The 25,072-nt window shown below is 55.8% G+C and overlaps 1 protein-coding gene across 2 annotated transcripts in view; it reads left to right on the top strand.

Annotated features, from left to right (window-relative positions):
* The first annotated feature begins 4,816 nt into the window (after positions 1-4,816).
* Positions 4,817-25,072, top strand: part of RRM1 (ribonucleotide reductase catalytic subunit M1) — a 516,096-nt gene continuing 495,840 nt past the window's right edge. The window contains exons 1-19 of one of the 2 annotated variants that reach the window (XR_010743030.1): positions 4,817-4,883; positions 5,624-5,712; positions 7,209-7,386; positions 7,832-7,932; positions 8,527-8,586; positions 9,463-9,502; positions 10,649-10,811; positions 11,528-11,669; positions 13,090-13,173; positions 13,428-13,589; positions 14,106-14,185; positions 15,171-15,372; positions 15,813-15,962; positions 17,901-18,122; positions 18,975-19,051; positions 19,923-20,058; positions 21,036-21,131; positions 22,084-22,272; positions 23,191-24,320. Coding sequence is in view for 1 of the 2 variants with exons in the window: in XM_066314210.1 (XP_066170307.1) it covers positions 4,865-4,883; positions 5,624-5,712; positions 7,209-7,386; positions 7,832-7,932; positions 8,527-8,586; positions 9,463-9,502; positions 10,649-10,811; positions 11,528-11,669; positions 13,090-13,173; positions 13,428-13,589; positions 14,106-14,185; positions 15,171-15,372; positions 15,813-15,962; positions 17,901-18,122; positions 18,975-19,051; positions 19,923-20,058; positions 21,036-21,131; positions 22,084-22,272; positions 23,191-23,376 (2,376 nt within the window). In the remaining variant the exon portion in view is untranslated. Of the gene's footprint in view, positions 4,884-5,623; positions 5,713-7,208; positions 7,387-7,831; positions 7,933-8,526; positions 8,587-9,462; positions 9,503-10,648; positions 10,812-11,527; positions 11,670-13,089; positions 13,174-13,427; positions 13,590-14,105; positions 14,186-15,170; positions 15,373-15,812; positions 15,963-17,900; positions 18,123-18,974; positions 19,052-19,922; positions 20,059-21,035; positions 21,132-22,083; positions 22,273-23,190; positions 24,334-25,072 lie in introns of those variants that run through there. The other variant, XM_066314210.1, reaches the window with a different exon arrangement.

Genomic DNA, 25,072 nt, shown 5'->3' with positions numbered 1-25,072 from the left:
GCTGCTGGCTGCTGCTGTCTTTCTTGCAGCCCTCCCCAGGCTTGCAGCACGGTGGGACTGGGGCTCTGGGCCCTGCTGGGAGCTGTTCCTGGCCAGGTCAGTGGGGACAGACCCCGGCTCCCCCCTGCAGCAGGGCCCTGCCAGCGTCCTCTCCGTGGGAATTGGATCACAGCTCCAGTGGGCACGGGGCTGGATCCACCCCGTGTCATCCTGTCATTGCCACTGCCGTGGGGACACTGCTGGCAGCGGGGACAGGGACAGGGACAGCCAGCCCCAGACTGCTTCAAGAGGTGTGACAACTCCCCGGGCAGCAGGCGGCTCCTGCTCAGAGTCCCCAGAAACACCTCGGAGGTGCAGGACAGGAAAAATAAAGGTTTTCAGGTTTCCAGGAAAAATAAAGAAACACACGCTGGGATCAGGACTTGGCACCTGCGGGATGTGGGGTGGTGATGGCCAAGGGCAGCCAGCGGCCGTCCCGTGGGATGTGCAGGTCCCGGGGTTCCTCTGCAGAGCACTGACATCTCCATCCCCGCACCCCTTGTCTCACCAACACCCTCCTGGAGGAGATCCCAGCCTCCACCTGCCCCTGTTGACACTGGAAATCCGCTTTTTCCACCGGGGAAGTCAGCGTTGCCCGAGGCTCTCCGGGTGGTAAAGCTCCTGCACAGCCCCTGGGGCTGGCTCCTGTTAGCCTGGCGCTCATTAGCACTCATTAACACTCATTAGGGCCGGCTGCCTCCGCGTGTGCATCCAGGGAATCTCCAGCGGGCTCTGGCAGGGCTCCGGACACGGGCGGTGGCACTGCGGTGTCCCTGCTCTGCCCTCGGTGCTGGGAATGGCTGTCCCCGGCGATCCTGCCTGGGACCTGGGGGGACAGGGAGAAAGTCTCCATTTCCCTGGGGGAACAGGGATAACATCTCCAATTCCCTGGGGGAACAGGGATAATTTCTCATTTCCCTGCGGGAACAGGGATAAAGTCTCCAATTCCCTGGGGGACCAGGGACAAAGTCTCCAATTCCCTGGGGGAGCAGGGATAACATCTCCAATTCCCTGGGGGAACACGGATAACATCTCCATTTCCCTGTGGGAACAGGGATAAAGTCTCCATTTCCCTGTGGGAACAGGGATAAAGTCTCCATTTCCCTGTGGGAACAGGGACAATTTCCCATTTCCCCGGGGGAACAGGGACAATTTCCCATTTCCCCGGGGGAACAGGGCCCAGAGCTCCTCTCAGCAGGGCTGGGCACAGGTGAATCCTTGATGCTGAGAGCTTTGGGCATCTTCCCTGAAGGGTAAAAGCTGGGTAGTTGTAAAAGCCAAGTTACATCAGTGCCATGAAGGCAAACGATCAGAGTCTGCAGCAGTTTGCAGAAACCTTCTATCGTGAAGTTTTTAAGCAGAAGCAGCAGCCACAGCAGCAGCTGAGGCCTCAGAAGTCAGTGTCTGTAGAAGTCACAACAGCAGCAACAACAGCAGCACTGGTGTTTTTGTGAGTCCTCTGTGTGTGTTCTCAAAGAAGTGCATTTTTATTCTATTTTTAGCCAGTTAGGTACTTACACGGATTTTCTACGTCCTTGCTGGTCCAATCCTAAGTTCAGATTGATGTGTGAAGGCAAATGCAAATTCTTACACAAACTTTATATATATATTTCCATCTGTTCCATCTAGCAAGGCTGAATTATTTGTGTTGTGACTAGAACTTAACCAACTGTGCAAAAGGCAATGTTACTAGAACTTTAAACTAGGCTTTAGGGCTTCTCTTACTACCTTAATACTCTCTTACTTCTCTTAATACTTTAATTGCTCTATTTATTTATAACTAAACATGCATTTCCACCCCATGTCTGTGTGGATTGATGTACTTTAGTTCCTCTGGAGGTTCCAGTCCCATCCTCACCTTTCTGTGGCTTTGGCCCAGGGGATTCACCCTCCTGCAGGGTCTCAGATCTCCGTGTGCTGCCCTGGCCCTGAGGAAGCTGCTCTGGGGCAGCAGCTGGTTCTCCTCTGCACCCCTGGCTGAAAAATCCACCAGCTGCTCCTTCTCCTGCTCCTGCTCTCACAGCGGGGCTGTGAAAAACACAGCTCACTTCTGTTAACATTTTAAAAGCTGAATAATAAAACAGTAAGACAATAAGAGGCATAAGAAAGCAAAATGACAGAGGTCTGGGTGCCTGGTGCTTCCACCCAAGGCACAGCTTGCTGACAAAAGACCTTTACAATACCTAACAATATTCCTTTAAATACCAGAGGTTATTGCAGATTCATAAATTTCATACAGCGATTTAAACATTCCTTTTGACTTTAGGTGTTTCTGCTTAGTTGTAACTTTTCTCCCCCACCGTTTTTTCTTGCACAGGAATTTTTCATGGCTCCACAAAGTCACAAATCCCTCGATAACAGGGGCAATAAATCCTTTCTTTTGGAGTCCTTGGTGTCCTTGCTGCTATCTCTACTCAGACAGGATGATGTAAAGAATTTCTTAATTGTCTTTCCCATTTCTTGAGCTGGTTCAGATGTTACTAGAAAGCATCTTACATCATGTAGTTTCTATTTTAATACTGTGCTACAGCCTAAGAAGATATTTATCACACTATTATTTTAATATATATATTATTACAGCATAACTTTCTGACATAACACATATAGTATTAATTTTAATATTCGCAAAGGACCAATCATATAATATGTATTTATAAGAGGATGGGTAAAGCTCAGAGGAGAAGGACTCAGGGGCAAACATCTGTGGGTGCAGCTCGGACTCCAGTCAGACCAAAATGCCATTTGGGATTGTTTTCCTCCTGTAGCCCCTTTCCCAATAAAACAGGCAGCACCCCGAGCTTATCCCCATCTCCTGCCCGGCTCCCAGCGCTCCCCATGCCCCAGCTCTGAGGGGAGGCTCTCCGGGCTCTCTCTGAGCAGCACCAGCCTCACCTGGTGCATTGGGCACCTTCCCAACCCCGCTGGGGGCGAGGACCTCCAGTGACACCTGCCTTGGAGCCACCACTGTCACCTCGGGAGGGACACTGCCCATCCACAAGCAACAAAAACCTCCATGTCCAGCCCCTCTGAGCCCTGGGCTGTGTCTGTGAGCCTCTCGGGGTCAGCCTCAGCCCAAGGTTCATGGCTGATGGTTCATGGCTGATGGTTCACGGTGGTGGTTCACGTTGATCATTCACGTTGGTGGCTCATGTTGGTGGTTCAGTTGGTGGTTTATGTTGGTGGTTCAGTTGGTGGTTCATGTTGGTGGCTCATGTTGATGGTTCAGTTGGTGGTTTATGTTGGTGGTTCACGTTGGTAGTTCACATTGGTGGTTCATGGCTGATGGCTCACGTTGGTGGTTCACGTTGGTGGTTCACGTTGGTGGTTCACGTTGATGGTTCACGTTGATGGTTCAGTTGGTGGTTTATGTTGGTGGTTCACATTGGTGGTTTATGTTGGTGGTTCAGTTGGTGGTTCATGGCTGATGGTTCATGGCTGATGGTTCACATTGGTGGTTCATGTTGGTGGTTCAGTTGGTGGTTCATGTTGGTGGTTCACGTTGGTGGCTCACTGCTCTCTCATTTCAGGTGTGGTGCCACATTTGGCTGATTCCTGTTCCCCCAGCGGGAGCAGCCCAGCCCAGCCCTGCAGGCAGGTGGGATCAGAGGGAAGAGACACCTCGGAGTCTGCAAACCACAGCCTGGAGATGTTCTGCTCCACTCTGGGCTCCCCAGGGCACAGCTTCCCGGGACACTCACAGCGGGGCTGGAGAGGAGCTGATGGTGTTTGGGCTGGATTCTGCACAGGAGCCCGCAGTGCCCTGCTGCCCCTGAGCCCTCACGGCACTCACCTGGCACGCTTTGGGTGGAAGGGACCTTCAATCCTTTCTGTTTTCTCACCCCCATGAAAAGAACCAGAGAACCTCAGAAAAAAAATTACACCCGTGTAACCAGACGGAGTGGAGCCACCCACAAAATAAATCTCTTAGCTAAGATGATCGGGAATACTTAAAACTGATCAAAAGAAGAATGTTTGATAAACATCTACTGAATATTCAGCACAGCTCTCTTTAAAGACAGAAGTCCTATAAGGGTGAGGTGGGCTACAGACCTTGTGCCAAGGCCGAGAGGCTTTGCTTGTTCTGTCTCCTGATTTGTCTATTTTCTTAATTTTTTATTTAACTTATAGATTATTTTTAAAAGAGTGGAACTCGTTTTTCACGGTGTCCCAGGGCGGGAGGCTCCGCAGGTGCAGCTTTGCTGCTTTTGAACTCGGGACAGAACTTTCTGTGATTCGGGCTCTTTCCCTGCTCTCCCTGGGCCCGACCGCGGGAGCCCCGGATTGTCCCGTGCTCCTTGGACACTTCCCGGGACGGGGACGCCACCACCTCCCTGGGCACGGATCCGGAGTTTAATCGCACATTTCACGCCGGGGCCGTGACGGAGGATAATTAAAGTGACCGTAATTCCTGTTTTGGCGCTCTAGCACGAGGGTGTTTTGTCCCTCGGCGGGCCCCGTCTTTGGCGCCCTGGGCCCCGGCCTGTCCCTCCGGCGCCGCCCCCGGCCGTGGGCGGGGAGCGCTGGCGCCGCCATCTTTGAAGCGGGCAGGATGCGCGGTGTTCCTGGCGGGGCGGCGATTCCCGGGGGGGAAAGCGAGGAGAAAACGGGCATGAGGGGCGGGATTGGTGTTCTCCGGCGGCCGCCGGCGGCGCCGGGAGCGGGGCGGCGCGGGAGGGGACGAGGCGGGGAGCGCTGCCCGGGGCCAAGATGGCGGCGGCGGCCTCAGCGGGGCGGGGCGCGCGCGGCGGGCGCGGGAAGCGGCGGGCGCGGAGCTGCCGGGACGGACTGAGGGGACTCGGGGGGCTGAGGGGGACCCGCCGCCGCCATGCACGTCGTGAAGCGAGGTGAGCGCTCCCCCCGGCCCGGGGGCGCTCCGCTGTTGTGGGAGGTCACGCACGGTACCGAGTGCCGGGGATGGGGGACACCGTCCTGCCCTGGGCACCCCGGGTGTGGGCGTGGGACCCCTCGGCTGTAGGGGCTCCTCGTGGCACCTGAAGGGGAATCCCTCCCCATACCGGGGTGCCCTCTGCTTTGTGGGGGTCCCTTGCGTGGCGCCCAAGGTAAGCAAATGGGAGTGCCCCCATTTCCAAGGGGGGACGCCTCCTGATCCCTCCTGAGCTTTGGGGGTACCTTATGGCACACGGTGTGAGGGGATGAGACGCCCTTTGGGGTCCCCCTCATGGCACCCACGGAGAGCAGAGGGGCGCCCCGCTCTCTCTTAGGAGAGTCCTGCACGGGAGGATGGATCCCCTCAGTCTGATGGAGGAGGGGATGGGCTCCCCTCAGCTTTGGGGGGAGCCCAGAGTGAGGGGGCTGACACCAGGAGTGAGGGATGGGACCTCTCTGTTTGTCTGGGCTCCCGTGCCAGGAGCTTTGGCCATGGTCCCAGGGCTGCCGGGGGGTCACCCTGGGAATTGGGTCTGTGCAGGTTTATCTGGGAATTCTTGGGGTGGAGGGGGATCCTCCCCTTTGTACCCCAGCCAAGCAGGCTGTCCCTGCTGATCCCACACCCAGTTCCCCCACGGGAGGGGCTGGACTGGTCCTTACTGGGGAGCACTGGTGTGACTGGTGTGTGTGTCCCCAGACGGGCGCCAGGAGCGGGTCATGTTCGACAAGATCACCTCGCGCATCCAGAAGCTCTGCTATGGCCTCAACGCCGACTTCGTGGACCCCGTGAGTGCCCTCTGCCCTGGCCCCACTGCTCCTGGGGCAGCCCGGGCAGGATTCCCGGCGTGTCCTGTGTCGGGTTGGAGGGTTCCTGTGGGTCCCTTCCCGCTCAGGGTGGTCTGTGATTCCATGAAGCACATCCAGAATGTGTTGGTTGTTTGCTTCCCAGTGCAGAGACTGTGGAGAGGAAAATCCCCTTTCCCTGCCATAAATTCCTTTCCCTCAAACCTTGAGGAAGCTGTTGAGCCCCTGGTGCTATTAAAAAAAAAAAAAAAAAGTTTTGTTGCTCCAGTCCCCAGGTTTTAGATTTGGTAGGTTGCTCCCAGTATCAGTCTGCAAAGCTGGAGCAATGCCTCATGGAAGTAGCTCTGGATCCCCCTCCTGGTCAAACACCAGGACAGAATTCCCTGCCATTGCCACATCTCTGCTTGGGTTTTCTCAGCTGATTTGGGGTGGGCATTGATCCCACTTGATCCCACTTCCCACTTTGGAAGCTTCTCCTTCCAAAGACAGTGGCCAGGATGGCTCCCCATTGGACCCACTGATGTCTGTGAGGTTTTTGTGCAGGTCTCAGACCCAGTTTGGCCATTTGGAGTCACCAGTTAAGGCTCCTCCCAACTCCCAAGTTGCCATGATCCATTCTGCTGTCTGAAATGCCGCCTGTCAAACAGTTGCCACTGGTCCTGTACCCAAAAGTCTCTGGGATGGACAGCAGGAGGAGGACACTGGTGACTTGGTGACCACAGCATGAAGTGTCCTGACTTCCCCCAGTGACTGGGACTTGATGCTGAGGACAGAAGTGAACTTCTGAGTCCTTCTGCCTCCTTGTGCCCCTGAATTCTTATTTACTCTGCAGTCCTGTGTGACCTCTTTTCCTGGAGCTCAGTTTCTCCTTTGGGACTTGGATCTACTTGTGCCAGAAGCTTCCCAGGCCAGCAGTAACCCTCCCAAACCCTGTGCCAATGTTCCCAGGGAGCCTGGAAATCTCACCAAAAGTAGCAACAGTTCACAAAGGCTCAGTACAGACTGGTCAGTCCTATTGAGAATAGGATCCCAGAAGGGTTTGGGTTGGAATGAGCTTTCAAGCCCACCCAGTGCCACCTGTGCCATGGCAGGGCCACCTCCCACTGTCCCAGGGACACCTCCCACTGTCCCAGGGCCACCTCCCACTGTCCCAGGCTGCTCCAAGCCCCAGTGTCCAGCCTGGCCTTGGGCACTGCCAGGGCTCCAGGGGCAGCCACAGCTGCTCTGGGCACCCTGTGCCAGCCCTGCCCACCCTGCCAGGGAACAATTCCTGCCCCAGATCCCAGCCAGCCCTGCCCTGGGCACTGGGAAGCCATTCCCTGGCTCCTGTCCCTCAGCCCTTGTCCCCAGTCCCTCTGCAGGAGCATTCCCAGCTCTCCCAGTCCGCTCCAGTTTGGTTCCCTGCTCCCAGCGGTGGGTGCTGGGGTCCCTCTGGGCCGGGAGCAGTGGACACTGACCCGGGGTGTTCCCTCCTGCAGGCACAGATCACCATGAAGGTGATCCAGGGGCTGTACAGCGGGGTGACCACGGTGGAGCTGGACACTCTGGCCGCAGAGACGGCGGCCACGCTGACCACCAAGCACCCCGACTACGCCATCCTGGCCGCCCGCATCGCCGTCTCCAACCTGCACAAGGAGACCAAGAAAGTCTTCAGTGGTGGGTGAACCTCCCCAGCTGCGGGGGCAGAGACACAGGGAGAGGTTTGGAGCACAGAGATGCAGAAATCTCTCAGTTTAGGGGCTCCTGAGGGCGCAGGCTGGCCGAAAATGCCACAGAGATGAAACTCACGATGAAACCCGCGAGTTCCAGGCAGATGGAATTGGGGTTTGGGAAAAGCAGCTGTAGAAATGCAATGGGGAAAATTGTGATGGGTTGAGGTCGGGTTGTACCCACTTGGCTCCCCGTTGGTTTGTTCAGTGGGGTTTTGACAGAGTTTGTAAGAGACTTGGATTGTTGAGGTTGGCAGTGCCGAGCAGAAGAGCAGTTGTGTGTTTGAGGGGCTGCAGGGGTTATTCCCTGCCTGCTCCATCCCGGAATCCCAGTGCCAGGTGCTGCAGGGCCAGGCCTGGGCATGTCCTGCTCACATCCCTCTTCCTCACAGATGTCATGGAGGATCTCTACACCTACGTCAACCCTCACAACGGGAAGCACTCCCCAATGATCTCCAAAGAGACTCTGGACATAGTTCTGGCCAACAAAGATGTAAGTTGTGGGGTTTTTTAACTTCTGAACTACTGCACTGAATTTTTAAAACTTAAATAATTCGCTTTTCTTATTCTTTAAGCAAGCCATGTTTGTTTTAGGGTAAAAAGCCAACACAGAAACCAGTGCAGGGCATGAGTGGAGAGTGTAAGAGGGGGTGTAGGAATTTTCTTCCTTCATGGATGTTTTCCTAGTAAAATTTGGGTTTTTGGATGTTCCCATTGCCATGATCAGCACAAATAATTAATTTGATAAAAAGTACCTTGTGCTGGACCAAAGTGAGGCAGCACAGGAGGGAGAGAAGAGATTTGGGTTTAGTTTTTTAGTTTTGGGTTCTGGCTGGGAAGTTCCTTTTGCCCTTTGGTTCTGTGTTTTGTTTCTTGTTGTCCCTTTAGATTTCAGTAACTTCACCCCAAAACTGAGGGAAAAAAGGTTGTTGGAGCTGTGCTTTTGATGTTTTGAGGAAAGGGCTGTTCCTGCTTCATTCCTGTGCTCTGGTGCCCCTCACACACCACAGCTTTGGGGCCAGGAATGCCAACAGGGATAATAATAATAACATTGTGACCCCGTGTAAATTTTGTTTGTTCCTGCCAGCGCCTCAACTCTGCCATCATCTATGACAGAGACTTCTCCTACAACTACTTTGGCTTTAAGGTAAAGGGCACGTTGGCCCTGGCTCTGCTGGGAGGGGTGGGAATGCTTGTGGAATCCTCTGGAGTGGGGCAGGGGGGCACAGGAGGAGTGGGACAGCAGCAGGGCTGGGAAGATGAACAGAGGAGGAGTGGGACAGCAGCAGGGCTGGGAAAAGATGAACAGAGGAGGAGTGGGACAGCAGCAGGGCTGGGAAGATGAACAGAGGAGGAGTGGGACAGCAGCAGGGCTGGGAAAAGATGAACAGAGGAGGAGGAGGGACAGCAGCAGGGCTGGGAAGATGAAGGGGACCTGCACAAAGCAGCTGCCCACTGGGATAAGTCATGGAGTTTTCTTGCTGCTGGAATGTTTTACCTGTTGGGCTGGTTTCACAGCAGATCACACTGAGTGTTGCTGGATGCCATTCCTAAAGGAGTTACTCTAATCCTTAATAAGCCAAAGAAGGGATTTTTGCTTTTCCCATTGCTTAGTGGAGCAGTTCTCTCAGAGTGTCACCCTGAGATTTATTTATCCTGTCCCCACAGCAGCCCAGGGGCTGCTCTGCTGCCCTCAGCCCCAGCCCAGCTTTTCTTTGGGTCTGCCTCAGGTTTAGGGCTCCACTGTTCCATGGCTCTGGGGGCTCCAGAGAGGCCCTGTGGGTTCAGGGCAGTGTGGAACCTCCTGCCAGTGCTCCACACTCTAATCCAAAGCAGTGCTGGAATCTTCCAGTGGACTTGTGTGTTTTAATCACCTCATTGAGCTAATAAAGAGAGGAGGAGCAGAGTGCAAGGGTGGTGAGGCCTGGGGTGAGGGGTGTGGAGGTGATTGAATTTGGAGTTACAGGGTTTTTAAACGAGTTCAAATCTGCCTGTCTGCTAAAATCCATCCTCCCTTTTAAAGACTCTGGAACGCTCCTACTTGCTGAAAATCAACTCCAAAGGTAAGGGCTCTTCCTAGTGCTGAGAACTTATTAAAAAGTATGAGTTAATTTAAATGAAATTAAAGCTAAGTTTAGGTAGTGGGCTGTCAGTGATGCAGGCCTTTGGCTTGGATATCCTGGGACACCAGGAGGGTCAGAGATTAGTTGTCATATCATAAAGCTGAAACAGAATTGGATTCTGGAGTGCATATTTGATTGGATTTAACTTAATACAGGTGGGGTTTTCTCCCTCCTCTGTGAGAGCAGTTGGGCACTGGAGCACATTGGTCCTTGAGTTTTTCAGAGCCTGATGGGATGAAGTCCTGAATAAACAGGCCTGGTGCTCTTTGGGCAGGAGCTGGGCTGGAGAGCTCAAGTTCCTTCCAACCCAAATCCCTCTGTGATTCCATGGAAACTTTGGCTCTCAAGTGTCCCACTGCAGCATTTGGAGCTTGCTGCTGTGACCTCTGTGACTGTCACATGGAGTCTCCTTTGTCCCTGGCTTTCTGGGTGTGCTGGGTGGGTGAGAGGCTGGGCATGGCCCAGCCATGTGCCTTGGCATCCCAAAATCCCCGTGCCCTGGGCTGATCCCCCGTGTGGGCAGCTGGAAAAGGGGGATTGTGCCGCCTCAGGTGAGAGCCCACCTACCCCAGCCCTGGAATTCCCAGCCCAGGGAGGACGTGGAGCTGCTGCAGAGAGCCCAGAGGAGGCTCCAGAATGGGCAGAGGGCTGGAGCAGCTCTGCTGGGAGGAAAGGCTGCCACAGCTGGGATTGTCCAGCCTGGACAGGAGAAGCTTTGGGCTGAGCTCAGGGTGGCCTTGCAGGGCCTGAAGGAGCCCCAGGAAACCTGGAGAGAGACAATTCCCAAGGGCTGCAGGGACAGGACACAGGGGATGGATTTATCCTGAAGGAAGGCAGGGCTGGGTGGGCTCTGGGGCAGGAATTGTTCCCTGGCAGGGTGGGCAGGGCTGGCACAGGGTGGCACTGTCCCTGGAGCCCTGGCAGTGCCCAGGTTGGACACTGGGGCTTGGAGCACCTGGGACAGTGGGAGGTGGCCCTGGGACAGTGGGAGGTGGCCCTGCCATGGCACGGGTGGCACTGGGTGGGCTGTGGGGTCCCTCCCAAGGCAGCCTGCGGAAGTCCCCGTGTCCCTGTGTGTCCCTGCAGTGGCAGAACGTCCCCAGCACATGCTGATGAGGGTGTCTGTGGGCATCCACAAGGGCGACATCGACGCCGCCATCGAGACCTACAACCTGCTGTCGGAGCGCTGGTTCACACACGCCTCGCCCACGCTCTTCAACGCCGGCACCAACCGCCCCCAGCTCTCCAGGTGCTGCCCCTCTGCTCACTGCCCCCTGGGCACGGCCTCAGGGGACACTGCTGCTCCAGCACAGCCTCTGAAATGAGCACCTCTGGGCGCTCATGAAGATTTAAGCGGCTGCTGTCTAGTTTTAGCTGTCTTCGGGGGAAAGCACCCAGGTTTCTGTAAGCTCCAGAGATAATGGAAACCTTGGCGTGGCTGTATTCTATTGGAAAGTTCCTGATGGGCACAGTCTGCCACAGGTTACCAAATGAATCCTGGGAATTGTTTTCTAGAAGCAGCAAGCACAACTGATAGGTTTTTGGTATCATGTATATCAGGAGAAGGATTGTATTTTGTAAAGGTTGTATCAGTGTATTGGGAACAGGCTCTCCCCCAGAGGGTTCAGGCACTGCCCAGGCTCCCCAGGGAATGGGCACAGCCCCGAGGCTCCAGAGCTCCAGGAGCAGTTGGGATGCCCAGGCTGGGATTGTGCAGGACCAGAAACTTGACTCTGATCCTTATGAGTCCATTCCAGCTCAGGGTATTCCATGATTAAAAATATTTGATAGCAGAGGTGTCAGCAGTACAAGTATTGCTGCTGATGTTTTCTGTTCTATCCTTTATTCCACACCTGTGGGATTGCTTTGTGGAGCACGCTGAAGGTCCCATGTTTGCCCTGGTTTTTGCAGCCTGGTGAAACACTTTTCCTTCCAGTCTTTGCTGAAACCGTTTGTTTCCTTCAGCTGCTTCCTGCTGTGCATGAAGGACGACAGCATCGAGGGCATCTACGACACCCTGAAGCAGTGTGCCCTCATCTCCAAGTCTGCCGGGGGCATCGGCCTCGCCGTGAGCTGCATCCGGGCCACGGGCAGCTACATTGCTGGGGTGAGTGCCAGCACAGGGACACTCCTGCTGCCCCCAGCTTTCACTCTGCTGCCAAACCAGGCCTGCCTCTCACTGCACACAGCACTCAGCCTCCCTCACTACTCCCTTGGCCTAAGGCAGCAAGGTTGGTTTTCCTCGGCGTTTTGGCTTCCTAACAGAAACCCTTCCCAAAGGAGGATCTTGCTCCACTGTTTGGTCAGACAGTTCCAATGTTTGTCTGTTAGCAGAGACTTGTGCACCAGCCCTTTGTCTTTCTGTGTCTGTAACTGACCAGGGTGTAACATCCCTCCAACGATCTTAAAAGTCATTTCAAATCCAATAGACAATAAGATGTTTAAAACAAGTTTCCTTCCAATAGCTCCTTTTAAACCACAAAAATTAAAATTCTTAAATCAATCAAAATGAAGTTTTGTATAAAGTTTAATTATCCTAGAGTGGCGAGAAATAAAACAATAGACATCACTCCCAATCATATAATTTATAAAAATGCATCATCTTGATGTAACTACACTAAGATAGTAAGCAAACCATCCAACCATGTTCCAATACAATTGCCAAAAAAAATCTTTTTTATCTATAAAAACAAAGTTTAGCCCACAATCCCTACAAATGTCAAAAATAGTCCATACAACATTAAAAAACTCTCATTATTAACACCCAACATAACATTATTAAAAAAGCAAAAACATTAAAAAAAATCCATCCAACAATACAATCCAAAATGTAATGACAATATTCACACCTAGACCAAAACGCAAAAAATTGCAGTTGCAATTCTTTCACCACAAACAACATCAAAAAAAGCCTTAACAAAATTAAACCACATAACTTGCTAACTAAGCAAACATGCCCAAGCCATTTCTCTTACACTAAATAATATGTTAATAAACATTAACAATATAAAACAAACAACTGTCCAAAACAAAACAACAGTCAATTATCTTTTACTATCACATAAACATGAGTATAAAAAGTTTAAAAAAATATGTTGCATAAACTTATCAAATCATTCCAAATCAATTCATAAAAACCTCAAACAATTGCAAAAAAATATAAACAAACTTAAAAAAATAACTGAATCACAGACCGTCTGTGGATGTGTGTTTGGGGTTTCTTGTCACAGTGTGTGTAAACCCTGCAAGCCTTTAGGTGACAGAATGTCGGGGAAAGGAGTTAGGAGGGACATTTTACTAACTCTGGGACACATAGCTGATACAGACATTTTTGTCAGGAAAAGAGTGGGGAAGGGGCTAGAAATAATTGGTGGTGGTCAAATCAATACAAGAACTCTGCAGACTGAGGAAAGTGCAGGGAGCTGCTTTCACTGATGGTTCTGTGAAGTGCAGGGAGCTGCTTTCACTGATGGTTCTGTGAAGTGCAGGGAGCTGCTTTCACTGATGGTTCTCCTGTGCCCCTGCAGACCAACGGGAATTCCAACGGGCTCGTTCCCATGCTCAGGGTCTACAACAACACCGCCCGCTACGTGGATCAGGGTGGAAACAAGGTACTCACAGGGCTCCAGAGGGAACCTCAGGGAATGGGAGAGCTCCCACGTGGGAAGGGTTGGCCCATGAACACCAGGGAGTGGTTGTGGGTGACACATAAAAGGGCATTTTCCCTTTGTTGGTATCTGGCGTTCCCCTCGTGTTGCCCCCCAGTTCCCAGCTGGTTTGGGGTGTTGTGGGCACTCAGGAGGAGGGCAGGAGGTTTCTCTCCAAGGACAGTTTGTTCTGATCTGGATTGTGTTCCCTGTCCCAGAGACCTGGGGCTTTTGCCATCTACCTGGAGCCGTGGCACTTGGACATCTTTGAGTTCCTGGACTTGAAGAAGAACACTGGGAAAGAAGAGCAGCGAGCCAGGGACCTGTTCTTTGCACTCTGGATCCCTGATCTCTTCATGAAGAGAGTGGAAACCAACCAGGTGAGAACTGGGCTGGTGCAGAAAAGGTCTGCTAGTGGAGGAGCAGGTGAGCAGCCCTGGAAGGAGCTCAGGAGGGGCTGCAGAGCTGCTTTGCTCCTTGTTCCTTCCTGGAAGAGCTGCTGCAGCTCATTTGAGAACTTGGCTGTGCAGGTGGAGAGCAGGGCTTGGCAACTCCAGCTCAGTGTTCTGCCTCAGGCCTTAATCTTACAGCCCAGACTTGTTATTGGACTCTTGGGCTGTTTTGGCTCTGGGGTTCCTTAAAGCATCAACATTTTCTCAGTGAATTGTTCTTCCTATGGCTGCTTGCTTTTCACAGAATCCTAGACTGGTTTGGCTTGGGAGAGACCTTAAAACTCACCCAGTGCCACCCCCTGCTCTGGGCAGGGACATCTCCACTTGGTCCAGGGTGCCCCAAGCCCAGTGTCCAGCCTGGCCTTGGACTCTGCCAGGGATCCAGGGGCAGCCACAGCTTTAATTAACAGAGTGCCTAAAGATTTCCTCTGAATATTTTTACAGGACTGGTCCTTGATGTGCCCAAATGAGTGTCCTGGCCTGGATGATGTCTGGGGAGAGGAGTTTGAGAAGCTCTATGAGAGGTGAGAGGAGTGAGCAGAGCTGTCAGTGGTGCTGTGCTCTCCCACAGCTGCCTGTGTCCCCTGGGATCCGGGGCTGTGGCACTGGAGTGTGGGATGGCTCCGAGGTGGCCACTGGGCTCATTGTCAGATGGATAAAAATGTGAGGATGGGGTTGTGTCCTTCACACTGTGACCTGTCAGAGTGGAGCTGAGTGACCATTTTAGCCTGCTAGAGGGACAGTGTCCCTGTTGGAGGGACATCTGTCAGGGTCCGCAAACATATGTGGGGAACCTGATGGTTTGTTTTAGGATCTCAGAGCACAAAAGACACAGCGGGGGACAACTCAGTTTATACAACAAAAATACACCTTTATTAATGCCACCAAAATGCGATAGTGGGAGAGAAAATAGAGAATAGTAAGAAAGATAGAAAAGAGGGGAAGGGGATTATAGCTACCAAGGTGGAGGGACGAGTCCTCGAGGCCGAGATGCCCATAGACACGATCTTCTCCAGTGGGGTGATCACGAAGGTGAGCAGGGGTCTCCAGGGTTTTATGGGTTGGTCAAGGCGGGGACCAAAGAGAGTGGCACAAAGCCAAAGCAGGAGCCACCTGTGCTGAGGCAAAGCAAGGGGCCCAGAGCCAAAGCAGGAGCTGCCTGCATCAGGGTTGGGACAAAGGAGAGTCACAGAGCCAAAGCTGGAGCCACCCGCGTTGAGGTTGGGTGCTCAGGGACAAGCTGCACACCGTGCGTGCCGTGCTCTGGTATGGACAGACCAGTTTGGGCAAGCAGCCTTGGCTCAGTCCACTGTGACCAGTTCCATTGTTCCTGCACTCCGTTCTCATGGAGATGCAGACCAGTCCTCTGAGACTTGGCAAACATTCCACCTCAGCCAGGCCAGGGCTCCTTTCAGAGTCTGGGGTCTCAGCCCTCAGTCACTGGAGGCGGTTGTGAGGCACGTCACATCCTTGGGCAGACTCTGACCCAGGGCCCCGTGTGTGTCACAGCTACGAGCAGCAGGGCCGCGTGCGCAGGGTGGTGAAGGCCCAGCAGCTCTGGTACGCCATCATCGAGTCCCAGACGGAGACTGGCACCCCCTACATGCTCTACAAGGACTCCTGCAACAGGAAGAGCAACCAGCAGAACCTGGGCACCATCAAGTGCAGCAACCTGTGCACTGAGATCGTGGAGTACACCAGCAAGGAGGAGGTGGGTGTGGGCTGGGAGTGCTCCTGGGGCAGCTCTGGGATGTGTCTGACTGCTGCCCGGGGAACAGGCAGCTGAGAAACTCCTGACCTGAGTACTCACAGCTCTTCACTGACCCTGGGGTCCCTTCCCGCTCCTGTGGAGGACTTGGGATGACAAGGACACCCTTCAAAGGGAAAGTGACAAGGAGCAAATGGGACTTGAAAATTCCTTCCAACCCAGACCCTTCTGGGATTCTGTGTCAGGGTGGTTTCCAGGCAGTAGGACTGAGCAGGGGCAGGATTTTTCTGGTCACACCGATTTCTACTGAACTTTTTTGAGCTGTTGTTACCTTTTGCACAGCCTGTGACGTGCCAGAGGACCAAGGGGTGCACTTGGCAGGTTGTTTCCGTGCAGTTTGGGGCAGAGCTGTGTGCCCAGTGGTTCCCTGTCTGTGCCCACAGGTGGCTGTGTGTAACCTGGCCTCCATTGCCCTGAACATGTACGTGACCCCTGAGCACACCTACGACTTCAAGAAGCTGGCAGAGGTCACCAAGGTCATCGTCAGAAACCTCAACAAAATCATTGATATCAACTACTACCCTGTGCCAGAGGTGAGTGCTGGGCTGGGGCTGAATCCTGCCCAGAGCAATCCCACAGCAGTCTGGGGCACAGGGAATCCCAGGGGATCTCCACGGACCTGCTGGGAGCTCCGTGAGCCACCTGCTCCCAGGTGGGACCTGTCAGTGCCTGCCTGAGCTCCAACCCAGAGCAGCTCTGTCGTGAAGAGTAGGAAATCTTCCCACTCTGGTTCTGCCACTGGGATTTTTTCATGAGTGAGGATTTCCACGAAGCACAGTATTAGGAACAGAGTGGGAAGTGGAACAGAGAGAAGGATCCTGGGAAGATCCTGAGAAAGGGTAACTCGTTTTGGTTGGTTTTATAGCTCCCTGACAGGAGGGGGCAGCCAGGTGGGGGTCTGGCTCTGCTCCCAGAGAGCAAGGAAAAGGACACGAGGAAATGTGCCAGGGGAGGTTTAAATTGAACATTAGGATAAATTTCTTATTGAAAGAGCTGTCCAGCCCTGGCACAGACTGCCCAGGGCAGTGGTGAAGTCCTCATCCCTGGAGGGGATTTAATATCCATGTGGATGTGGCGCCTGGGGACATGGTCAGTGGTGGCCTTGGCACTGCTGGGGCACAGTTGGACTTGGTGTGCTCAGAGGGATTTTCCAGCCTCAGTCATTCTGTGATTCTGCTGTTGAATGTCTTCATTTATCAGAATGTGCTGATGTTCATCCTGGCTCCCTTTGCTGGGTTAAACAGTCACAGTCCGTGCTGAGGTCTCACAAACTCAGTCTGTGCCTCAGCAGACAGTGGCAGGATGGAAGGTGTTGGTGCAGAGCTCCTGGCACGCTGCAGCAGGAGGGTTTGGGGCCCTTACAGGCTGGTTTTCCCAGCTGTGCCGGGCTGTCCCCAGCTGTGCTGGTCTGTCCCCAGCTGTCCTGTCCCCAGCTGTGCAGGGCTGTCCCCAGCTGTGCTGGGCTGTCCCCAGCTGTGCTGTCCCCAGCTGTGCTGTCCCCAGCTGTGCTGTCCCCAGCTGTGCTGGGCTGTCCCCAGCTGTGCTGTCCCCAGCTGTGCTGGGCTGTCCCCAGCTGTGCTGGGCTGTCCCCAGCTGTGCTGGTCTGTCTGTGCTGTCCCCAGCTGTGCTGGGCTGTCCCCAGCTGTGCTGTCCCCAGCTGTGCTGTCCCCAGCTGTGCTGGGCTGTCCCCAGCTGTGCTGGTCTGTCTGTGCTGTCCCCAGCTGTGCTGTCCCCAGCTGTGCTGGTCTGTCTGTCCCGTCCCCAGCTGTGCTGTCCCCAGCTGTGCTGTCCCCAGCCGTGCTGGTCTGTCTGTCCTGTTCCCAGCTGTCCCATCCCCAGCCGTGCTGGTCTGTCTGTGCTGTCCCCAGCTGTGCTGTCCTCAGCTGTGCTGGTCTGTCTGTCCTGTCCCCAGCTGTGCTGGTCTGTCTGTCCTGTCCCCAGCTGTGCTGTCCCCAGCCGTGCTGGTCTGTCTGTCCTGTCCCCAGCTGTGCTGTCCCCAGCTGTCCCATCCCCAGCTGTGCTGGTCTGTCTGTCTGTTCCAGCTGTCCCATCCCCAGCCGTGCTGGTCTGTCTGTCCTGTCCCCAGCTGTGCTGTCCTCAGCTGTGCTGGTCTGTCTGTCCTGTCCCCAGCTGTGCTGGTCTGTCTGTGCTGTTCCCAGCTGTCCCATCCCCAGCCGTGCTGGTCTGTCTGTCCCGTCCCCAGCTGTGCTGTCCCCAGCTGTCCCATCCCCAGCTGTGCTGGTCTGTCTGTCCTGTCCCCAGCTGTGCTGGTCTGTCTGTGCTGTCCCCAGCTGTGCTGTCCCCAGCTGTGGTGGTCTGTCTGTCCTGTCCCCAGCTGTGCTGTCCCCAGCTGTCCCATCCCCAGCTGTGCTGGTCTGTCTGTCCTGTCCCCAGCTATGCTGTCCCCAGCTGTGCTGTCCCCAGCTGTGCTGTCCCCAGCTGTCCCGTCCCCAGCTGTGCTGTCCCCGCAGGCCGAGCGCTCCAACCGGCGGCACCGCCCCATCGGCATCGGCGTGCAGGGCCTGGCCGACGCCTTCATCCTCATGAGGTTCCCCTTTGAGAGCCCCCAGGCCCAGCTCCTCAACCAGCACATCTTCGAGACCATCTACTACGGGGCCCTGGAGGCCAGCTGTGAGCTGGCCAAGGAGCAGGGCCCCTACGACACCTACGAGGGCTCTCCGGTCAGCAAGGGGGTGAGTGCCAGGGCTGGGCAGGGGAAGGGTCTGCACGGCTGCTCCTGTGTTCCCTGCAGGGACCTGGTGCATGGCAAGTGGGAGCTGAGTGAGCCGTGCCCCGGAGCCAGGAGGGACACCCCTGTCCTGGGGACACCGGGGCCACCAGCACTGGCCACAGGGAAGGGATTGTCCCGCTCTGCTCTGGGCTGGGGCGGCCTCACCCCTGTGCTGGGGACACTTCTGGGGGTCTCAGGAAAAGATCAGAAGCTGCTGGACAGTGTCCAGAGGAGGGCCCCGGGGCTGGGGCAGGGGCTGCAGGGGCCCCACGAGGTCACTGGGGCAGTGGAGCCTGGAGGAGCTGAGGGCAGAGCTCCCGGGGCTGCAGCTCCTCCCGAGGGGCAGCGCAGGGACAGCTCCGGGCTCTGCTCCTGCCCCAGGGACACACCCAGGGAGCGCCTGCAGCTGCCCACCAGGGATTGAGGGAGGATTGTAGGGCCAGGCTCTGCCCCCAGAGGGTTCAGGCACTGCCCAGGCTCCCCAGGGAATGGGCACTGCCAGAGCTCCAGGAGCCTTTGGACACCCAGGGGTGCCCAGGAGGATTGTTGGGGTCTGGATCAGTGATCCCTGTGGGTCCTTTCCAGCTTCAGGATATTCTGTGACTCTCTGATTTAAAAAGACAAGCAGCCTCAGCCTGTGCTGGCTGTGCCCTGGATCAGTCACAAGGTGGAGTGTTTGTTAGGTCATACCAGAGCTTCACTGAGATCTAACTGGAGATAAGAATTAAGAGGAATAGCAGGTCCATTTCCAATGGGATTTATAAAACATGAAGAAAAGAGTACCCTCTCTAATTTGGATCAAACTGTTCCTCAGATCCTTCAGTATGACATGTGGAATGTCACCCCCTCTGACCTTTGGGACTGGAAGGCATTGAAGGAGAAGATTGCCAAGTGAGTAGCCCTGCATGGTTTGGAGTAGATGTCAGATAAAACCCGGACTGGGTTGGGTGGGAGGAACCTCAAAACCCACCCAGTGCCACCCCTGCCATGGCAGGGACACCTCCCACTGTCCCAGGCTGCTCCAAGCCACATCCAGCCTGGCCTTGGATATGAATTTGATAAGTTCTGTCTACTGAGAACTAAAGGCAGGGTTCAAGTGTGAAAACAGCCCCATGTGTTCCCCACGCCCCAGCAGATCTTTCCTCTGAGCTGTTTTTTGGGTGGCTTTCTTTCATTTTTGTCCTTCCAAGGCTGAGGAGCCTACCCTCACTGCTCTGCTTTAGCTGAGCTCTAATTCTCTTTCGGATGCATCCAGCAGAGGATTTGTGTTCCCATTACACAAACGTAGTGAGGAGTGAGCCATGAGCTGGCCTGGGGGCTCTTCCCTGCTGCCAAAGGAATATCCTGAGCCTTGAGCATCCTGAAGACAGGAATCACTGAAGTGGGAAGTGCCTGCCCTGGACTAACTCTGTCTGTTTGACTCTCATTTTTAAGTGAGGTAAATCACTGTCCTGTGTGTGGACAGGTTTCAGCCTCTTCATGGGCTGCTGGTTCAGTTGTTCCTCGGGGCTGTGGATTGTGCAGTGCCTGGCAGATTGTCCTCCCTGCAGCCCATCCCGTGACTGAATCATTTGGGAAAGCCTCTGATGAGAGATGAGAACAGCAAAGCCCCTAATTCCACTTCCACTTGACCCACTTGTGTTCAGTGGTGCTTCCCTTTTCCCTGTCAGGTTACCCGGATTTCCCAGTCCCTGCTGTTCTCTGCTCTCTCCTGTGCTGTGTCCCTTGGCTGCAGCTCCCTAACTCTGCCTGTTGTCCCCAGGTATGGTGTCAGGAACAGCCTCCTCATTTCCCCCATGCCCACAGCCTCCACTGCCCAGATCCTGGGCAACAACGAGTCCATCGAGCCCTACACCAGCAACATCTACACCCGCAGGGTGCTCTCAGGGGAGTTCCAGGTGAGCTCTGGGGGAAGAGCTTTGCCCTTCCCTGCTGTTTTATGGCTGAGGAGGACGGGGAGGCCTCAAGCCCGGGGCTCTGTTCAGCTGGATGTTTGTGTCCAAGCACCCAGGGGACCTGGAGCGCTGGGTGCTGCAGGAGTGCAGCTCTGTGTGTTCCACAGTCACCGTGGAACAGGGGGAATTATAAACAGCTGCTGCTTTTGTCTGGGAAAAACCTCTGTGGGGCCTCAGGGTGGGCTGCAGGAATAACTGCTGAGGGGGGTTGGTGATGTGATGGAAGAGTAGCTGAGACCAGTCCTGAGAAGGAGCTGTGAAGCACTCAGGGGTCTGAAGGGGCCATGGGAAAGCTCCACAGGCTCAGAGGGGTCTGTCAGCTAGGAAAGGGAGTGCAACAAGTTGAGTTCTGGAGGCTGGAGTTAGCAAGGAGCCCTCTGGAGACAAGGTGAGGCTGTCCCTGTTTGGGAGGTGTGTCCATCCCTTTTGGGTGTCTCAGGGCTCTCCATCCCTCCTGGCTGCAGGAGTGGGGAGGTGGAACAGGAGGATCATTGCCCTGCCTCCCCGTGTGGGGCAGGGGGCCAGGGAGCCCAGTCCCAGCAGGAAAAGGTGGCTGTGTTCCCAGTGCTCAGCCTGCCCCTGTTCTGTTCTTTCCCCTCCTGACATCAGTCTTGATTGTTCACACCGTTCCTTAGGAACTCGGGGTGTGGCCAGTGGCCCTGCAACAGCAAGATCTCCCATTTTCCCATCTTTTGGAGTTCCTCATGCAAGGCAGTTCCATACTGCCCCCTGTCTAATTTGCCATGTCCAGCAGAATCCCAGAATGGTTTGAAGGGACCTTAAAGATCACGAATTTCCATCCCCTGCCATGGCATGGACACCTTCCACTGTCCCAGGCTGCACCAAGCCCTGTCCAGCCTGTCAGAGTGTGCAGGATCTTGTTCAACCATTTAAAAACCTTTGTCTTCTGCCCCTCCCAGGTGGTGAATCCCCACCTGCTGAAGGATCTCACGGAGAGGGGCCTGTGGAACGAGGAGATGAAGAACCACATCATCGCCAACAACGGCTCCATCCAGGTACAGGGGGACAGGGCAGGGGTTCCTGCAGGCACCTCCTGCTCCTTCTGGATTCCCACTCCTCAGGATGGGCATAAAGGGGTGATTTCACAGCAGGGAGTGTCCTGAGCTGTAGGGCCCCACAGGGATCACTGATCCAGAGCCCAAACAATCCCCATCCCTGGGTGTCCAAAGGCTCCTGGAGCTCTGGCAGTGCCCATTCCCTGGGGAGCCTGGGCAGTGCCTGAACCCTCTGGGGGCAGAGCCTGGCCCTGCTCTCCAGCCTATCCTCATGTGAGTGCTGAGGGGAGCTGAGGCTGTTTGCTTGGTGTGCTGTTTGCTGTTTGCTTTGCCTGTGTGCTTGGTGCTTGCAGACACAGGATGTCCAGAGGAGGCCACCAAGTTTATCAGAGGGATAGAGCACCTCTCCTGCAGGGAAAGGCTGAGAGAATTGGGATTGTTCAGCCTGGAGAAGGCTCCAGGGTGACCTAATTGTGGCCTTCCAGGACCTAAAGGAGCCAAGACGAAACATGGAGAGAGACTGACTTTACATGGGCTGCAGGGACAGGAGCCAGGGAATGGCTTCCCAGTGCCCAGGGCAGGGCTGGATGGGCTCTGGGGCAGGAATTGTTCCCTGGCAGGGTGGGCAGGGCTGGCACAGGGTGCCCAGAGCAGCTGTGGCTGTCCCTGGATCCCTGGCAGTGCCCAAGGCCAGGCTGGACACTTGGAGCACCTGGGACAGTGGGAGGTGGCCCTGCCATGGCACGGGTGGGATGAGCTGAACTTTGAGGTTCCTCCTGACCCAAACCATTCTGGGATTCTGTTTGGATTCAGGGATAGAGCTCAGCTGTACAAGCCTCAGTTCCAGTCAGGATTGCTGCAAGCCCAGCAGTCACTGAAAAGTTCCATGTTATAAATGGGGATATCTGGGCAGTCAGTGCTTCTCACACTGAAAAACTCCTGTTCCTTGCAGAACATCCCTGAGATTCCTGACGACCTGAAGCAGCTCTACAAGACCGTGTGGGAGATCTCCCAAAAAACTGTCCTGAAGATGGCTGCAGACAGAGGGGCCTTCATCGACCAGAGCCAGTCCCTGAACATCCACATTGCTGAGCCCAACTACGGCAAACTCACCAGCATGCACTTCTATGGCTGGAAACAGGTACAGCAGGGGCTCCTTCCCCACACAGGGGGCCTCACCTGGGGCTGGGGGGCTTCACCTGGGGCTGGGGGGCCTCACCTGGGGCTGAGGGGCCTCACCCGGGGCTGGGGGGCTTCACCCGGGGCTGGGGGGCTTCACCCGGGGCTGGGGGGGCTTTACCTGGGGCTGGGGGGGCTTTACCTGGGGCTGAGGGGCCTCACCTGGGGCTGGGGGGCCTCACCTGGGGCTGGGGGCTTTACCTGGGGCTGGGGGGCTTCACCTGGGGTTGGGGGCCTCACCTGGGGCTGGGGGGCTTTACCTGGCGCTGGGGGCCTCACCTGGGGCTGGGGGCCTCACCTGGGGCTGGGGGCCTCACCCGGGGCTGGGGGCCTCACCTGGGGCTGGGGGGCCTCACCTGGGGCTGGGGGCCTCACCTGGGGCTGGGGGGGGCTTTACCTGGGGCTGGGGGCTTTACCTGGGGCTGGGGGCCTCACCTGGGGCTGGGGGCTTTACCTGGGGCTGGGGGTTCTTCCCCATAAATGGGCCATCAGCTGGGATTGGGGGTTCTCCTCAGAGGGGGCATCACCTGGGACTGAGAGTTCTTCCCCACACACAGTGCATCACCTGGGGCTGGGGCCTTGTTCCCAAAACCAGGGGCATTACCTGGGACTGGGGGCTTGTTCCCAAGAGATAGGGGCAGTGTTTGGGACAGGGAGGGCTTGTTCCCAAACCACAGGAGCTGTACCTGGCGCTGGGGGGCCTGTCCCAGCACGTGGGGCCTGATGAGTTTGGCACACAGGCCCTGATATGTTCTGGCACAGCGAGTTGGTCTCAGTGATTCCGGACAGGGCAGGGGCTGTTCCCTTCCCGGGATCCCGTTTTCCCCTGGGCTGCCTGCAGAGCTGCTGTGCAGCCCTGAGGCTCTGTGTGTGTCCCCAGGGCCTGAAGACTGGCATGTACTACCTGAGGACAAAGCCAGCTGCCAACCCCATCCAGTTCACCCTCAACAAGGAGAAGCTGAGGGAGCGGGACAAGTCCCGGGAGGAGGAGGAGAAGGAGAGGAACAAGGCAGCCATGGTGTGCTCCCTGGAGAACAGGGAGGAGTGCCTGATGTGTGGCTCCTAAGGGCTGGCCCAGGGCTCCAGCAGAGCCATTCCACCTGCCTGGAGCTGCTGGGATAGGAGCATCTGGAATAACGTGAGGATGCTGGGGCTGGGAGTGGGGGTGGTGTAGCTTCCCCATCCATAGGGATGAGGCACTTGCATGGAGTGAGGATTGCTTTAGTAGCTGGGCTTCCCAGGGATTTCAGGGCTCTGCTGTGGCCTTCCATGGAACTCAGGTGGGACTGGGGACAGGGAGGTGCTGGTGCCACTCACAGGTCTGTCCTGGGCACTCCAGACTGTGCCTTGCAGCCACCAAAGGCTGTTCCTGGTGTCCCAGAGGGAGCAGCACCCTGGCTGTCCCTTTTCCTTGGCTGGGAACCCCTGCAGGGTAGGTGTGTTCAGTGTCTGCCAGGGCACAGGGGCAGCTGTGTCCAGCTGACACACCTGCAGTGTCCCCACCCTGCCAGAGCCTCCTCCCACTGCTGCTCCCTCTCCTTGTCCCCTCCTCTGGCCTTTCCAGAAAGCCTTTGGAAAGAACAGATGGGTGGGAAGGAGTGTTGCTTCCTGGGCTCTTGGCCCTCAGCTGGCCAGGGCAGAGCCTGGCACTGGCTGCTGTCCTCCAGTGGGGCCAGGAAAGGCAGAGCTGCTGCCCTCCATTTTATTCTGCATTAAATTCACCCGTTTAGTCTAATTGCCCAGGCAGTTTCCTGGCGGGGTGCCAGTACTGTCCTTGGCCACAGGTCAGGTGCCATCTCGTGAGGCCACATGCCACTGGTGAAGGTCACCTGCCATCTCTTCAGGGAGCTCCACTTGCCCACTCCAGCTAGTTCTTAGATCTTTTAAACCTCTTCTCAGTTTAGTGCTCCAGTACTCCCTCCCTGCTCGAACTCCGTGGGGCTTCAGGCAGTTCTGCAGTATTTATTGAACTCACGAACCACAACCCACCCCGAATCCAAACTCAATAAAGTGTGGAATGTTGGAGGAGTGGCTGCTGCTACCTTGGGAACACCTTGTGGGAAGAAAAATGAGCGCCTGTGGCAACAGGTTGGTGCTGTTCCTGCTGTGCTGCTTCCCACAGGGACACGGGGACACTGTCCCTCTGCACAGCTCCTGGCAGGAGGGGACAGGCAGGGAACTGGGCTCTGCTCCCGGGAACAGGGACAGGAGGAGGGGGAACGGCCCCCAGCCCGGCCTGGGTCTGTCCTGAGCCCACAGACCCTGGTGCTGGTTCTGTCCCCAGCACTGTCCCCGGTCCTGGTTCTGTCCCCGGTCCCGGTTCTGTCCCCAGCACTGTTCCCGGTGCTGGTTCTGTCCCCAGCTGTGACCCCGGTGCCGGTCCCGGTTTTGTCCCCAGCACTGTCCCCGGTCCCAGTGCCGGTTCTGTCCCCAGCTGTGACCCCGGTCCCTGTTCTGTCCCCAGCCCTGACCCTGGTCCCGGTCCCGGTTCTGTCCCCAGCACTGTCCCCGGTCCCAGTGCCGGTTCTGTCCCCAGCTGTGACCCCGGTCCCGGTTCTGTCCCCAGCCCTGACCCCGGTCCCGGTTCTGTCCCCAGCACTGGCCCCGGTCCCGGTTCTGTCCCCAGCACTGTCCCCGGTCCCGGTTCTGTCCCCAGCACTGACCCCGGTCCCGGTTCTGTCCCCAGCACTGTCCCCGGTCCCGGTTCTGTCCCCAGCACTGACCCCGGTCCCGGTTCTGTCCCCAGCACTGTCCCCGGTCCC

The sequence above is a fragment of the Sylvia atricapilla genome, chromosome 2, assembly GCF_009819655.1.
Source record: "Sylvia atricapilla isolate bSylAtr1 chromosome 2, bSylAtr1.pri, whole genome shotgun sequence".
Classification (NCBI taxonomy): domain Eukaryota; kingdom Metazoa; phylum Chordata; class Aves; order Passeriformes; family Sylviidae; genus Sylvia; species Sylvia atricapilla.
Note: the sequence above shows the minus strand (reverse complement) of the source record. Positions and strands in the feature narration are given on the sequence as shown.